This window comes from Haplochromis burtoni, unplaced genomic scaffold (genome assembly GCF_018398535.1).
Source record: "Haplochromis burtoni strain Fernald_Lab_line unplaced genomic scaffold, NCSU_Asbu1 Contig_13, whole genome shotgun sequence".
Classification (NCBI taxonomy): Eukaryota; Metazoa; Chordata; class Actinopteri; order Cichliformes; family Cichlidae; genus Haplochromis; species Haplochromis burtoni.
Window position 1 is genome coordinate 1,870,519 of NW_024582374.1, and position 17,740 is coordinate 1,888,258.

General features: G+C 40.5%; 1 protein-coding gene across 3 annotated transcripts in view; it reads left to right on the top strand.

The window, feature by feature from the left end:
- Positions 1 to 17,740, top strand: part of ryk (receptor like tyrosine kinase) — a 51,872-nt gene that overhangs the window by 29,190 nt on the left and 4,942 nt on the right. For all 3 annotated transcript variants that reach the window (XM_005919748.3, XM_005919746.3, XM_005919747.3), the window contains 7 exons: positions 1,180 to 1,305; positions 5,780 to 5,866; positions 7,658 to 7,727; positions 9,083 to 9,215; positions 13,609 to 13,718; positions 13,837 to 13,996; positions 15,349 to 15,485. In XM_005919748.3, the coding sequence (XP_005919810.1) occupies positions 1,180 to 1,305; positions 5,780 to 5,866; positions 7,658 to 7,727; positions 9,083 to 9,215; positions 13,609 to 13,718; positions 13,837 to 13,996; positions 15,349 to 15,485 (823 nt within the window). The remainder of the gene's footprint in view (positions 1 to 1,179; positions 1,306 to 5,779; positions 5,867 to 7,657; positions 7,728 to 9,082; positions 9,216 to 13,608; positions 13,719 to 13,836; positions 13,997 to 15,348; positions 15,486 to 17,740) is intronic.

A 17,740-nucleotide genomic window follows, 5' to 3' on the forward strand; every position in this document is an offset into this window, starting at 1 on the left:
TTTTTTTTTTTTTTTTTTTAAATATGTTTAAACAAAGATCATCTCTTACTTCTTATAAACCAAATTTTACTTTGTTTCTATAGAAAATATGTATTGCAGTTTGTCTTATTTTACCATTTTACCATTGTGAATCCATTTCACCTGCTTTTGTGCAAATCGAAGTGGAAACGGGAGAACCCACTGCAAGACGACCCTCAAAAAAAACAAGAAAGGAATGGTTTTAGCACATAGCGAGCACAAACGGCTGCTCCCTCTGGTCTGATTTCACAGAAGCAATGGAAAAAAGGATGCCTCCAGGATGCCAAACATATATATGCAGATAAGAGAGCTTGCTGCATCTCGCATCACAGTGTGACAAGAGTGGAAGGGATACCAGGACACAGGCTGTTGTGTGAGGAGAGGACTGTAAAACCAGCAGAAGGACCTGCATACATCATGTTGTAGCATCACATTATTTTGGTGATTGTGTACTTTGATCAACGAGAAATTACAATGAAGTCATCGTACTCAAGCTGTTATTCATCCTTTGGTATTTCGATGCTTCTGCAAATGAAATTAAGACCACAGGTGTCAAATATGTGGCCCAGGGGCCAAAACTGGCCCTCCAGTAGGCCCCACAAAGGATGCAAGTTACAGTAAATTAACTGTTGGTTTGTTAAATAAAATACACTGCTAGTCTGGGTATATCAGTGCAATTTAGGTATTGGTGCAAAGCAGATGCCTAGACAGATTGTTTAATTAATTAATGGTTGATGTTTGGATTCAAAAATGTCACATTTTAAGGTTTTTTGGGGGTTTTTTTTATTTTGAAGCAATAAACTCACTGAAAAACCCAACAAATCTGGGAAAAACTGAGACATAAGGTTGACATTAGACATTTATTAGGACATCTCAAGCTGTTCAACACTGATTTTCAGAATGTACTAATATTTCTTTACAGATTAAAACAGTAATAAAAAAAATTTCAGATCTAATTAGGAATGTGTTTACAGCCTATTTAAATGAGTTTTGCTCCTGACCTAAAAACAAACAAACTTTGCATTAACTTGTCACATCCATGGCCTTAAAAGGTTGTTGGAGAAGACAAACTGAACTGTCCCAGCAGCACATAATGCATACACAGCAGGTTTCATGAATGAATGAAATGTGTTAATTTATTTATTTTTTGTGTCTTTACAGGTTACCCATCTCTGCGCATAGAGAAGAATGACCTGAGGAGTGTGACTCTGATGGAGGCCAAAGCTAAAGTTAAAGATATTGCAATCTCAAGGGACCGAGTTACACTACGAGACGTCTTACATGAAGGTATTTCCCTTCCCAGTATTTTAGGCCTATGCCCCGGTGTTTTGCCTTTTAGTGACATTTCCAGGGAGACTCGAGTGATTTGCGCGATCCAGTCTATATACGCATGAAATGAAACTTCAGTCCTGCAGTCATGAATAATCTTGTTATGCTTCGTTCAGCATCATTTGTTCATTTAACTTTTCAGCATGCACGTTTTCTACATGTTCGGGGTTTTCTATATAAAGAACATGAACAGAGAGAAAAAGGAAAAGACTAAATGTTAAAAAAAAAAATTAAAAGATTGCTTTAACAGACTGAGTTGAGATTTAAGCTTAAATTACAAATTACATGGTGCTAGCATAACCTAAAGGGAGAAGTGCTAGTAGAAACAATAATTAGGCTTTTATTTGTAATTGGAATTACTCCTTAATTTTAGGAAATAATGTTTCTGCAAAAAAACCCATGCTTTCACTTTTAGTATTTGAACATTTCTAGTTGAAATATGTCTGGTTCTAAAGGCCTTAGAAATAGTTTATCTGCTGTTGGCAGTTAAGTTGTTTGAAAAGGTTTTGTGTGGTTGAAGCCTGCCAGGATACATCAGCACACCTTTAGAAACCAATGGGATTTTAGCAACAGTAGTTATGAATATTCCTGCCACTATCGGGAATAGTCAGGAAGCTTGTTACAAAAATGGACTCGGATGAATTTTAACTACCCATCTGTGTATTTCCTGCTGCTCAGCTGAGTCTGAAAGGTGATATTAACACTTGTTATTGTTTTAAATATTTATAAGTAGATTTCTCTAAACACGAATAAAATAATGACTTAGAAACGTTTAAATAAACAGAAGCCAAAACACATGTTTCACAGACACAGATAGTCACACCTCACACTAATAGATTATTTAGCAAACTGACTTTGAGGCCTAGCAGACACTAATTGGCTACAGTTGCCTGTGTTGTGAAACCATGCCCTCAGTGTGGGATTTAAATCAGCACTGTAACACTTCGGAAACCCTACACCGTATCTTACGCCCTAACCCGACTTACACCTCCACAGAAGTGTAACTATGTAACATGTTGAGGCAGCCTGCAGCGACTGCCAGCTGGAGGAGAGTGGATCAACTTCAGTTAGTGTTTTGGTGCTGTAGGCACACCGTGTACAAGAGTGAATATTGGCAATGACGTTGGCCACTTGCGTAAAGTCAGCACTCATCAGCTTGTTTATTTCTCCTGTAAAGTGAGATCTTTAAACATGGGAGTCCATGGGCACTGACGATATGGTAAAATACACAATTTGTATATAAATATAATTTGTGGCAAAATTTAAAGTTCAGTGATATAATTGAAGGATGTCTTTATTAAAGAAAGCAAAATTAAAAACATAGTGGACTGAGTTGGGACAAACGAATTTGTGAGTCTGTCAGCGGCAACTTAAACTCCTTTGATGAGGAATGTAAAGGGTCACCCAGGATGGGTTTGGCCTTCTTTAAAGTCCTAACCTTGCACAGGTGAGGAAGGTCATGCAGGGTCACACCTGCTGTTTTGCTGCATACTGTAACTCTACCTTGCAGTCTCAAATCACAGGCATAGAAGTCATAAAAGAATGTAAAAAGATGTTTAAATTAACCATCAAAATTATACAAATGTTATTGAGAAATCCCATGTTTATTTGTAGCGTATTGTGAGCATAATACTGACAATAGGCTTCATGAATGTGGTTTATTTTTCCTGTTGTGGAGTACAAGCATGCCTCATCAGATCAGTATCAATAAAAAGTTGCCAAGAACGTCAAAATAGTAAAAGTTCATTCCTGCTCAGGCATATGATTTTCTAACAGAGAGCCTTAGACACTGAATTTTCTCAGTCTTTTTCTCTTTGGCCTCATCAAAGCTAAATGTCAGGGCTTTGGTTTGGCTCGATCTGTGCTCCTCGCTTTGGAGACTATTCAGCTTTGTCATGGAGTAAAGGTACTGACAAAACTGTGATTCGTTTTCTGGATATTGGCCCACACTGGGGCTTAGAGTGAATGATGTAACATTTACCCAAAGGTGCATACAACACAATGGAGAAGAAAATGTGGGTGTTGTGTTTTTAAATGCTGCTTGACAGCCTTCAGTGGTTTAGTCTCTGCTTCTGTTTACAATGTAACAGAAGCACCACTCTTTCTCTGATACACTAGTTTTACTTTAAAGAGGTTGTGCTCACAATAAAAAGCCTCGTGTCTAAAAGAAATAATGAAATATTTTACAAAGATTGAAAAATGTTTCTCCTAGTAACAAATAACAAATAATATGGTTTTCCAAAGAGCTCATAAAGTAACAAACTGTTAGGACTGGAGAGGAGAACCTTTGAGAGGTTTTGGAGTTTCTTCAGAGAACAGGAACTAGTGGAAAGAGAGATGGAGATGGAGATTACTTGCTGCCTTTATAAACTATTCATGCACTCTAGTATTAGATTGTGGGCCTGAAGTTGACTCATGTATGTAAACTTGCAGTAATAACGTAATTGTAAAAACAAACTGGGATTATATTGATCCCAGATGTTTACAGACATTTGTCAAGAGTGTTACCTCTAATTTGGCATTGATCTTACTGAAGCTGGAGTGGATTTGTTGTGATGATCTCATCTTTAGGAAAGATTAACCCCTCAGATGTATAAAAGTAGACATTTGCTAAAAAAAATAAATAAAGGGGGGGGGGGAATCCAGTAAGTGGTGCAGAAGGGTGCTCATGATTTTATCAATGATGGGTAATAGTTGTACATTGGCCTCCGTCACAAGATGCAATCAAACATCAGCACAGAATTCCCAGCAAGTGGTGTTGTGCATGCTTTGCACAGCTACCAGTTTAATATCTGGGAAATGTTCTGTCACATTAACGTGTGTAGGATTGCAACATTTTTCGCTCACAAGCAGTGCAGTTCCTGCTATGAAGTCCTAAAGCCAGGCACAGTCATGCTGTGGTACAGGAAGTGCGACTACAGCCAACATGTCAAAATTCACACTCCGTGTTCCCTCTGCGCTCAGCAAGTACAGCACACGTGTAGCACGTTGCCTTCATATGGAAGTAGTGGCCGATCGCACTATTCCCATAAGACGCGCCACAGCAAGCCAGAAGTCAGGCAAATGAAATGTGCAGCTGTTAGTGTTATAATACCCATTTCCCTCTGTGGTGACATGATGACTTTGCAAAAGTAATGGAAATATTGACACAAAGTAAAGCAAAAAAACTTTTCAAGGTTTAGAGCTCTGCTCTGTTCTGTATTATCAGTTTTCTCCAGCAAGGAAACACTTTCTAACTGCTGGTATTCGGCTGATGTGCAAACAAAATGATATAAAATGTATTCATAATAAGATTTGATGCTTTGCACAGCTACCAGTTTAATATCTGGGAAATGTTCTGTCACATTAACGTGTGTAGGATTGCAACATTTTTCGCTCACAAGCAGTGCAGTTCCTGCTATGAAGTCCTAAAGCCAGGCACAGTCATGCTGTGGTACAGGAAGTGCGACTACAGCCAACATGTCAAAATTCACACTCCGTGTTCCCTCTGCGCTCAGCAAGTACAGCACACGTGTAGCACGTTGCCTTCATATGGAAGTAGTGGCCGATCGCACTATTCCCATACACTGGTGAGCGGTCACTACAAGCCAGAAGTCAGGCAAATGAAATGTGCAGCTGTTAGTGTTATAATACCCATTTCCCTCTGTGGTGACATGATGACTTTGTGTCAATATTTCCATTACTTTTGCAAAGTAAAGCAAAAAAACTTTTCAAGGTTTAGAGCTCTGCTCTGTTCTGTATTATCAGTTTTCTCCAGCAAGGAAACACACTTTCTAACTGCTGGTATTCGGCTGATGTGCAAACAAAATGATATAAAATGTATTCATAATAAGATTTGAGTTTAAACAACAAAGACACAGAAGGTCACGTCTCAGAGGGGTGAACTTGGAGTGCAGTTGTGTTTTTTGGGAGCCAGCAGGTCCCGACAGGCTTGACGAAGAAGGCGGGAGAGAGACACTAACCCTGTTGTTAAGCTTCGACTACTTTCCTGTTGAAACACAAGGCATAGTTGGCCCTGAGGCTCAGTTTTTTTCTACGTTTATGTTGATGGTTTATGTGCTTAAATGCCATTTTAGCTCAGAAAAGTCCTGGAGCTACAGGGTGACAGTTTAGACAAAGGAGATGATGAACACGCTCACTTGGCCTTTCCACATCGTAAGCTTTTCTCAGTTGGTCTGAGTGATGAAAGCTCCTCTGAGCTAGACTGAATTGCTGTTGCTTTGTATCGCCTTAGTGAAAAGCAGCCAAAACTGCCTCATCCCATTTAGCAACAAGGCATTTTAAGCAGAAGCGTGTCTGCCTCTGTTCACTAATCAGCCAGGCATGATAGCCTCTGAGTGAGGTGACATTTCAATCTTTGAAACAGTCGCCCCTGGCTTTCTTTCTTTTACCCCTTTCCTCTGATTAAAAACCTGTGTTTTGTCTTTGACAGGCACTTTTGGCCGCATCTTCCACGGCGTGCTGCTGGATGAAAAGGACCCCAGTAAGGAGAAGCAGGTCTTTGTGAAGACCGTGAAAGGTATGCTCCCTGTTCCAGCTTAAGTAAACATATTGTAAAAGAAATGAAAATACTGACCACTCTGGTTTATCCCTGTCATCTTGTCAATAAGTAACTTTACCCAGTATGTTCAGGGTTATTCAGAGGAATGAGGTTACTGAGGGGGAGCACGCTCAGATGCACTGTAGTCTCCAAATCTGTGTGGACACGCAGCAGATCAGTGGAAATATTTCTTTTCTACCCCCCAAACAGTACATCAGAGTAATATCATTAGAATATATACCACTGCAATAATATAATCTGATCATTTGTTTTTACATTTTTATTTTCTATTGATAAAAGAAGTGACATTCTCACACTGCGAGTCCTGCTACCTTCAACTAAAACATTAAAACCACCTTTTTAATACTGGAAAGTGTATTTAATTCCATGGGTCACACTGGGAGATGAGAATCAGATTGAAGGAGCAGAGATGCATAGTTTAGTACCAGGATTTAATTTTATGTGAATTGTGATTTAATTTAAGTTTTATCCTTATTAAGTCCTCGACCGGCCTAGAATGAAAGTTGATTAGGCTTTAAAATGGGGGAAAATAATGATGGTTACTGTTCTACATGATGGCTACCAAACATCTCTTTCCTACAAACAGTCGGCTGTGGGACATTTCACGGATGCTTGATCCAATCAGGATCTGGGGAGTTTGGAGGCCAGGTCATTTGGCTTTTATGTGGTCCGGTTAGATTCATTGCCAGTGCTGCGTGGGGTCCTCTGCCATACAATGAAATGTACAGGCGGTTCTTTGCTACTTTAACTGTTATATAGAAACACAACAGTGGTTGGTCCATTGATTTAAGTGCATATTTTATGTTTCAGTCATTGAGGAGTGAAAGTGAGTGAAAAATGAACCAATGTCCAAAGAAAAACTTTTTTTTTAAAGACCTTCAGAAAATTTGGAGAGCTATTGCTCAAGACCACCTTAATAATTTCAACAAGGTTCCTCTCCTTGGAAGCAAAATACAAATAAAAAGTGGCTGTAGATTTTCGCACAGTGTTGTATAACAGTGGATTTGTGGCATGAGTGAGCGCTGCGATTCCATCACTGAACTGAAACATGACTGTAACACTGAAGATGTGGGTGGGATGACAAACATCGGCGAACTGAAACATAACCAATACGTCAGGCTGCGGTTTGGAGTTTTTTATGCCCTGCGGATGAGCACCGATGATTGTTACCCAAACACTGTCTCTCAGAAACAGTAGGTACTTCACTGCTAGCTTCATCCGATGACCCTATATGGGTTTCAATCCAATAAACAGACACACGAATTTGACAGTAAATGAATAATAAGTCTTACTCACGCTGCGGGTTGCATGCCAGCGAAGCAGCTCCCGTATGCAGGACTGTCAGGTTCTTTGTTAGCAGCATGTGTCTGCTTTCTCTGCCAGTTGCCTTTTGACCTCTCTATTCTCTCATGTTTACTCAGTGAGGGGTGGATACCACTCGGCGAACAATGTCTTCATGCCAGTTTTGGCTTTGTTAAACTCTTTACTTCCTCCTCATTCGCCTTTTGGGAGGGGAACAATACTGCTTTCCATAAGTTCCAGACGATGGCAAAGCTGCAAGCGCAGATTAAAAACTGGCTCAAGTTAGTTTTCCCCTGAAGTTTCCCACTACAAATGACTGCTGGCAGAGAAACTGCAATGAAATGATAAAAATCAAACGCCACATGGCACCAACAGACGCTCATTGCTCCAAGTTTGTTGTTTTTAATTTAAATGTTTGTTTTTTTTGTGTCCAATAAAATTTTTCAGATCATGCTTCTGAGGTGCAGGTGACGATGATGTTGACTGAAAGTTGCAAACTTCGTGGCCTTCATCACAGGTAAATCTTGCCACATATACACATAGCTGGGCCTTTAGAGAATATTAAATATTCAGGCATCCTGTTGATGCACATGAGGGGAAAAAAGAAAAAAGAACCTATTGCTCGGCATCATATAAGGAATCATAGCTGCTGTCATACAGTTACCGTCCCTTTAGAGTTTTTCATCAGTTTTTTAATTACAGTTTCTTTAGAAATGCAAGCTTACAACACCAGCATGGTTCGTGTCTTACGTCACCGGTTGGATGTCTTGTTGACGCTTGAGCATAGCATGCCAGCCTTGCTTCTGTGGTCGTCTCTTAAGAGTCAATTTAAACATTGATGAAAGAACACCACATGTTTGCAAACAGGGCTGATACCTTAATAAGGAGTGTGAATCGAAGTCAGTCTTTGTGACATTTGTAATAAAATATTGTCTGAAAGGCTCTGAATTTATTTTAAAGGAGACCTTTTCTTTTTTGTTTTCTTGTACATACTGATAAAATGGTGGAAGATTGGCAAACAGGGTATCTGAGTGTCTGATATATGTGATTTTTATATTCTTGACACAGTTTTATGGCCCAAAAGTCATCATTGATTGTTTTTAGGGAATGGCCGTTTGTGAAATCAATTTGTTGTTAGCTTTGTGTTTTGTCTTAAGACTTCATGAGAATTTTAAAAAATTCTAAAATAAAATTGTTCTTCAAATATATCTTCTTCCAGTAGTGGATGTTCAGCTCAAACTTGACCTTTTTCATATAAAAGCCAAAAGCTAAACACTCGATTCCAGTTTTTCCCCACTGATCTTTATGACGTCAGTGAAGGCACAAACCGTTTATGTGATGATGTTAAGGATACAGAAGCCCCAACGACCAAAGGTTGTGCTTAAGAGAAGCGGCCAATCAGAAGGTTTGTTTAACAAGATGGGTTAGATCCCTAAACAGTCTTTTTCTTTCAGGCAGAGCATAGACTAAGGACTGCAGCAAGGCCCAGTGAAGACGAACAAGGATTATTTTTGAATTCATATACGAAATATTATATAAAAGCAGTAGCTAAGAATAAATGCACGGAACAGGAAATTAGCAAAACGGGTGCAAAGCAGCATTTCTTCGGCAGATTTTACCCGAAATTTACAGCAGCCTTACAGCAGTGTACTTGTGTGGAAAAGATTGTCGTCACGATGTCCCACGCCTTCCTCTTTCCTCTGCATGACATCAGCTCTGTCATATTTGCTGACAGTTCCTCTTTGGTGTTTTGCATGATAATGTCCTTTACTCTTCCTTTAATGTGCAGTAGACGTGTACATGAGCAGAAATGATGATCTGGTACACTCAGGTCCTGTTTCCTCAGTTGGTTGCTTTCTCTTTTCTTTTAAGAAATCTGCTTCCCATAAGCCACGTGTGCACAGAGGATGGAGAGAAGCCCATGGTGCTGCTGCCTTTCATGGCTTGGGGTAATCTGAAGCAGTTCTTGCGGCAGTGCAAGTTAGCTGAGGCTAACAACCCACAGGTGAGGCTTCAGCTCAGCAGACAAACTATAATCAAAAGCAATATTAAACCCCCCACCATTAAAAGTCATGTTCTCGGCCATGCCTGGATCTCTTCGGGCACATCTGTCTTGTTTTGACGGTTCCAACCACCTGCTCCGTACTACTCAAGCAACTTTTGTCTCAAACCAAATTTCTTCTGGAAGGTCATGTCTGGTGATGAGTGCTTGGTTTTCAGCTATGATCAAGCTGTGTGTGTGTGTGTGTGTGTGTGTGTGTGTGTGTGTGTGTGTGTGTGTGTGTGTGTGTATAGATAGATACAGAGATTTAGAGATACATCTGTCTATATAGAGATATCTATGTACGGTATATATGTCAATCTCATTTGAACGAAATATTTTGACATACAAGCAAAATAAGGATGTTAAATTCAAAGCTGCATATCAGAGTCAAAAATAAAACTGGATACATTTATGGAAGAATAAAAAAAAAACCAGGAAAATATTGCATTAAGGAAAACAAATTGTCAGCGGTTATAATTGGGAAAGTACACAAAAGAATTGCAGAAAACACACAGATACATCACATAAATGCACATTTATAAAAATATGTGACTTGAAGGCAGTTGCAAACTGCTTTTTCTTCAGGCAGGACCTTTCGAAGTGAAGGGGTCCTGACGGCAAAAGTGATACATCAATGCAGCATGTAGACACACGCAGCTAACGCTGAGGACAAAACCTCCATGATCACCTTAAACCTTTTTACCAGTAGCACCAAATCTGCTTGATTTGACTCTATTCATTGTTAGCGTTTTCCATTAGACGCTAGAACCCGTTACCAGGTGCTTTTAGTACCTACTCTGCTCGGGTTCTAAGCAAGCTGAGTCAAGCCGAACATGTGACATCAACAGACTGTTTGCCACTGATTGGTCAGGGAGGCATTGATTGAGTCATGAAAATGACTCCATGACCAGTATCAGACCTGGCAATGAGGGAAACAAGGAGCAGATACAGTTCAGCAGGAATACCATCGCTTTGATGGCCTCCATTATGGTGTTGTGTCGCATATAAATGACATCATGTGACTTTATCTCATTTGTAAATGGATGGTTGCTATGGCTAGGCTCACAACCCATGGGAAATAAAGGGAGAGAAAAGATTTAACTCCTTGACAATGAAAGCACCCCTGACCTAGAGATGACCAAATTTAAGTCGAGATTTTATGAACCTGTTCTCAGAGCAGGTTGCGTGTAAAACCATTAGAATAAATGCGTCAGAATATGCGTGGCTCCTCTTTAACCTTTATTAAGCCATTAAAATAAATCCCCCAGATTGAAAGAGAAGTCAGATTCCATCGTAGTGTCAAGCATGAAAGAACATTTTGTGTTTGCAGCAATCAGTGGCGAGTAACACCTACAGTAACTACTGTTTACACTGTTATTAAGAGGTCTGTTGATACAGTGATGAAGCCGGTGCTCAGGGCAGAGGTTTGTAACTCACTCCGTGGAGACAATCGGGCTTTTGTACAGTTAACCCCAGGGAGGCTTTCATGCGCTTGGAGAAAAGCCACAGCAGATCCAACCAATCAATCAGCTGCAAAATACAGATGCAGAAAAATGCTTTGCGATCACAAGATGAAGCTTGCCACACATTTACAATAATCAAATGCCTTTTTCAGGCACACATCAGCACCTTCCTTCTCGGCAGCTTCAATACGTACCTTTGGCGGCTACGGGAGACAAAGACTTAGTCATTAAGTTGGAGGTGTTGCAATAAACGCTGAGCTATAAATCAGCTCAGTATCAGGCCAGCTTAGATGAAACTCGCGGGGAAATGCTCCGAGAGCACAACATTCATTCTGCAAGCGAACATCTGGTTTAAAAGGTGTGACTGTGGAGTGAGGGAGGGAGGGAGGAGGTTTGGAGCGTTGACCTTGTTCTTAGACATTTTTCTTTCACCGACAGCTGAGATGTATTCTGCACAGTTTGAATGTCTCATAGCAGCTGCACATGTAGCCGTTTCGCTTGAGCGGTTGACTTAAAGTCTTCTAATCTTTGTTCACTGGTTGCCCAAGTCTTTGTTTTTCGGTATAGTCCCAAGCGTTAATTTTGCCTGCATCACAGTATCAACTGTCAGATAAGACAACAAAGTCCATTTCCAGTGTTTACATCCAAGCCGGGGATTGTGCTGAATAAATCAGACCAGATGCAAGAGAATTGAACCATACACACAATTATTTGGAGCTGTTACTTAAAGAGCTCAGTGTTGTCTTTTCAGCTCTCCGGGATGTTTGTTACAGGAGCAGCCTCACTTCGTTAGCGGTCGAGTGTCTTTTCTCTGACACACCTGCTGACTTAGAGCTATTGTCAGTAAGCCCTTCAACAGCTCCACAGACAAAGCAGACTCATTTCTTTAATGCAAGACTCGGTTAAACCTCTGAGTAAAAGAGTTTCTGCGTCACATCAGATTAAATCCTCAGAGCAGTGTTAACCCTTAAGCAGCCAAACGGCTAAAATGACCAAGTGCGGTCACGTCTAACTTTTATCTAAGTAAACCGTTTCTCTCATATCTATATTTTTACTTTATCTGTGACTGATATTCTAAAGCTACTCCATAATACTTTGATCAGCAATAAATGACAGTGAAGTCCGTATGTTTAGGGTGTTCTCCTTTGTTACATCCATGCTTCAGTTTCAAACTAACATCTTAATTGTAGGTGAGACATGTTTCAGATATTTCCATCATCACTTTGAGCTTTAAGTATTTGCCTCAGGGCTTTTGCAGCAGTAAATCTTGCTGTTCTGTGTGTTAGCCATGGTTCACTGCAAAAACATGACAGTGTTGTTATTAAAAAGTGAGAAATTATAATAAAATAAAACCATATGTTTTAAAAAATCATTTTTACGGTTAAGGATATCACAATGGTACATGAGAAAAATACAGCCATTTGTAGTCTATTTAATGAAGGACTGCAAAACTTTACCAACATAATATGAATTCTTTTTTTGTTAGATAAAGGCTCTCACTTTACTAGATTTTTGAATGCAGCATCAAATTAGTGATTCAGACGCTCAAAGTAATAGAAATGTAAACAGAACACTTACAGTTGTGCTTTTTACAATCAGGGTTTTTTCTTTTTCTTTTTCCCTGTAATGAACTTTAAGTGTAACAATAAGGGATTTATCATAGTTTCAATAAAGTCAATCAAAGGAAGAGAAAGAAGTATGGGTGCTCTGGAGGTTTGATCTTGTTTCAGATAATTCACTGGAAAAATAAACTTCTAGCAGTGCATTTTGGGTAAACTTTCAAGGCTGATACCAGCATATGACAGGTTGCCTTTTTGCCTACATTTTGTCATCTTGTAGCCATGATCCCTTGTGTGTCAAAATAATTTTCTGATTTAGTCATATTTTAACACTCGTAAATGTTGCTTTTGGTCATGATGGTGATATTGGTGTTCACCAAACGAACAGACTGTGTCATGTCGATTGTGGCACTTGCAGTGTTTAGCAATGCTTAAATGTGTTGTGTGGGTGTTTTGGTTTTTTGGCTTTGAAAAATGCATTTGGTTATCTCCTCTACTTAAGAACACGAATTAAAAAGCACAAAAACCCACCTCTGTGCACTTCAAGCCCTTTAACTCAATTAACTACAATTTTGAATGGCTTCTTGAGCTATTCTAAAAAATACTGTGCAAAAAAATTTGCTACTTCTTTGGTAAGGTGGGAGCTTTTCTCAGATTTAATGACATTTAGGGAGCATTTAGGTTTTTTATATTATTTTATTTTTTGATGGCAAGAAAATCAACAAACTCCACATTGAAGCACACTCTTAGAGTTTGAACCCAGGACCCTCTTGTTGAGGGGCAGCAGTGTTTTCCACTGAGCTACCGCAACATTCTGCTGTGTTTACACAGTGTACATGAATGATCTTGTTGCATGAGGTAGGTATATAGATGAAGAAATATTTCTGAAACTGTTGAGTCTAGACAGAGATTAATGTGGATGTAGCCTTAGTTTACCCCTTTATCACAAAAAAATAACACCTGTCTTTTTCTCCTCGGCATGCTGACGTGTGCTAATTATCTTATTATACTCGATGTTGACACTGAAATAAGAGTTTAGAGGTCACCAAAGTTGTTACACTTGAGGGGCACGTATATATCTTTGAAATTTTAAAGGTTGCATTTAAACAAGTCATGTCAGGTCTTGTTTTTCCAGTCTCCTTGCAGTTGAATTTATAGAGAAAAAATAGTCGTGGTGTATGTAATGCCCATATTTCGCCCACATTGTCCCGTTCCAAAGAAAACTAGAACAATTTTACACAGAAGTCACCAGGTGTCCTCTCTCAGTCTTTACTTTTTCCTGTCAGTCTCTCAACTGCACATTGTCGCCCTCTCTCCCCCATTTCCTTTCAGGCAATCTCTCAGCAGGACCTGGTTTACATGGCCATCCAGATTGCATGTGGAATGAGCTACTTGGCTCGCAGAGAGGTCATACACAAAGACCTCGCCGCTAGGAACTGCGTGTAAGTTTTCAGCGACCTGACTCTAGCTGTTGTCACGCTGTCCTCAGTAGCTTTCAGGTGATTTGGTTTGGAATTTAATTTGTCAAAAATAAAGGCCGTGCTTTCCCTCCACCGACAGCATTGACGACAACATGCAGGTGAAGATTACAGACAATGCCCTCGCCCGAGATCTCTTTCCCATGGATTACCACTGTCTGGGGGATAATGAGAACCGGCCTGTCCGCTGGATGGCCCTGGAAAGCCTGCTCAACAATGACTTTTCCAGTGCAAGTGATGTGGTAAGAACTACCAGATATGCAGTTTACTTCCATAGACTGTATATAAATGATGGACACAGCCACTGTGTTGTCAACCATTTAGGATTATTTTGTTGCGCCCTCTTGGGCTTCATTTTTGCTTTGTTTGCTTGCTGTTGCTTAACAAGGCAACGCTGTAACTGTGATTCGTTGTCAACAAAACAATAGCAGAAGCGACCTTTCCTGTCTCTCTGAGGTTTCTAAATGCGAGTATGTTTCCAGTAGACATGATGCGGTTAAGGCGATCCGGGAAATGGCACCGATTGTGTGCAAGCCATTCTTAGACACTTGGTCAAGGTGTCAAAGGGAAAGGCGTGTCTGTGGCTCTTCTCGCTTTCCTGTTCCAGGATAGAAGACCGGGTGCGACGGAGGCAGTCGGGAAGTCTGCCTAACAGATCCTCAGAGACACCACTGAGACACGAGCCAGACGTGTCCCCACCCCCTCCACATTCCTGTTATGGTCACACCGCTCCATGGCAATCATGGCACTTAGATTTAACAGAGGCCTGGCATTAACAGCCTCCCAGTGCAAGTCCATACAAGTACCTGGAGCTGTATAGCATCTTGAGTGTGTTGCTGTTACGCACACGAATGTATTGTGCCCTTACATCAGCAGGTACACAAATCAGATAGCAAGCGACACAGGATGGGAGCGTTCCTATTGGCATGTTTAAGCTTTACTGGGAATGTTGGCAGTGGCTTATTCACTGATGTGGGAACAGGGTGGTTTACCGTAGAACACGTTTTTGTTTTATTGTCCCAACCCCCCCTCTGAAGAGCCCACCTTGCTCTTAGTTCCTAAACAGTCCTTGCACTTCCTTTTAAAGGTCCTGTGTCACCCCATTAAGGCTCGGGGTGTACTAACACAGCAGAAACTCAATGCTTTCTGGGCTATTCTGTCTGTCAATGTCAGTTTTATTTTAGATATTATGGCTTCCAGAGTTTAAACAAACAACTTCAAGGTCAAAACCTACTGGAAGCATCTTAAATATGATTCGAGTAATTCATCTTTTCTCTGTTCAGAGGTCAGAGTGAACACTCGCAGGCAGTTTGAACCCTGATAATAACTGCTTACACTTTCACTCTCAACAAAAACTGGCAGCAGTGATTTATATTCCAAATACATTTCTTGACATAATTTCCTCACATTGTTCATTTGGAACGTCGTGTATTTGAATACAAGTACAACAAGTGGGAACGCTACTTTTCCACCCTCTGGTTATGTTCGCCCTGTTTGATGAAAACACATTAAAAGCTTGTATTTTTTGTAAAGTGCTGTGAATGAATGCTAAGCACTGGTCTCAGGGTTATTCAGAGAATTTGTGTGTTCACAGTGGGCTTTTGGAGTGACGCTGTGGGAGCTGATGACTCTGGGGCAGACCCCCTACGTCGACATTGACCCTTTCGAGATGTCTGCTTACCTAAAAGACGGGTACAGAATAGCACAACCAATCAACTGTCCAGATGAGCTGTAAGTTGCCCCCCACCACCACCACACATACTCTGTATTTTCACTTGTTTATTTGACTTTGGTAAGAGTTGGAGCTAGTTTTTTGAGTCGTCCTTCCTTTTCTTGTCCTATTTGTCGACAGTTTACAGACATTAATGATATACAGAACCACAGCAACACTAAGTCCACTGGTATCCGCTGGGTAAGGTATAGATCAGTGTGGCCAGGTTTGGTTTCTGTAGGATTATTACTCTAATCCCACAATTTTCTGATCTGCAATGACAACAAGTCAAGGATGATGTTTTTTATGATTGTAAGTAGCAGTTCATCAGTATAGCCTTCTCATTACAAGATGATTTAGCCTTTTTTTCCCACCTCGAAAGTGTAACAAGAAGCAACTCAATTAAGTTTCATGTAGAGCTGGGCGATATAAGATTTTTTTCATATCACGATATGTTTTTTTCATTTCAGGCGATAACGATATCTATCACGATATAAGCCAAATAACTATATTTGTAAGATTTAAATGTGCCGTTGCTCACAAGTAAAATGTGAAATAATCAGCAGCTTGTTTTGATTTAAATATTTATTTCCCATAATAAGTTCAACAGGGTAGATGTACTTAAGGAACATGAGACTTTTTCAGATAAATAAAGGCAAATATTGCAAACTACACAAAAGGCAGCCGCTAAAGCGTTTAAGTTTCAAAATAGAACAAACAAAACAGACTAAATTGTCAATTCCACTTAGAAACAAAATATTAATTCTAAAAATAAATCTTAGTTTGTTTTACAGAAGAACAGACAAAACTGACTAACTTTTGTCAATATCAAATAAACTGAGAACTAAAAGGAAATTCTCAATCTCTCCTTGTTGTATAGCTGAGCTTTTCAAACAGTTTTAACAGTTACTTTAGTCTGACAAAAGCCGAATGACGAATTAGCGCTTCCAGTCAGAGACTGAGGCTACGTCCACACGTACACGGGTATTTTTGAAAACGGAGATTTTCCGTTTTCGTTTTAAAAAATAATCCCGTCCACACATAAAGGCAGAAATGAAGGAAAACGCTGCTATGAACATGCCAAAGCAGCAGGTGGCGCTAGATTCCTAACCGTGCAGAAATGTTGGCCAATCAGAAGTCTAGAAGCCTCGGTGGGAAAAAGTAAACAAAGCTGGGGCATAGAAGCAGAACCGAGTCGTATGTGTGGAGGGACAGTAACTGTGTGTATATGTAAGCATTTAAACACTGCAGAGAGTAGAATTAACAGTATTGTAGAAATTCATTTCACCGAAACAATAACGTGGCGCACAGTGTGACGGGGTGGCTGTAGCTCAGGTGGCAGAGCAGGTCACCCACTAACCTGAAGGTCAGCGGTTCGATCCCAGGCTGCCTCCTGGCGGCATGCCAAATATCCTTGGGCAAGATACTAACCCCATGTTTGCCTACTGGTGGTGGTCAGAGGGCCCGGTGGCGCCAGTGTCCGGCAGCCTCGCCTCTGTCAGTGCGCCCCAGGGCAGCTGTGGCTACAATGTAGCTTGCCATCGCCAGTGTGTGAATGTGTGTGTGAATGGGTGAATGACTGAATGTAGTGTGAAGCGCTTTGGGGTCCTTAGGGACTAGAAAAGCGCTATACAAATGCAGGCCATTTACCAAAAAATGCGCACACCTTTGACGCTGCGTTTTCTCCGTTTTTCTAGTCCACACGTAAATGCAAAAACTGAGTTTTCAAAAATCTTCGTTTTCAGTGACCAAAAACGCCGTTTACGTGTGGACGAAAGGTGCAAACGCATAGAAAAATCTGCGTTTTCAAAAATACCCGGGTACGTGTGGACGTAGCGCATGCACCAGTTTATTGTATTTCCAGACTTGCTTTCGGCACAATTTACAGTGCACGCTACTCTGTTTTTTGTCAGACTTGAAATAGCCGAAATACCTTCACACTACGGAACTTCTATGGCTCTTCCGTTCGACAATCTCTCCGGCATTGGAACCATCATCTGTTTTCTCTTCGGTCACGCTCGGTTGATTTTTCTAGTCGGCACACTCATTTCCTCCATTACGCGCGGTGGCTGGCTGCTTCCCAAACAAATACACATGTGCGGCTTGGCACTTGTGCTGTACGTAACAAGTCACGTGACGTGACGCTGCGGCTGTGATTGGTTCGGCTCTGCGCTACGTAATTTGGATTGGCTGTTCTTTTTTTTTCTTTTTCTTTTTTTTTTTTTTAAGAGGACAAGAGCGGCGAGGTCTATCGCGATAGTTTAATTTTTCTATC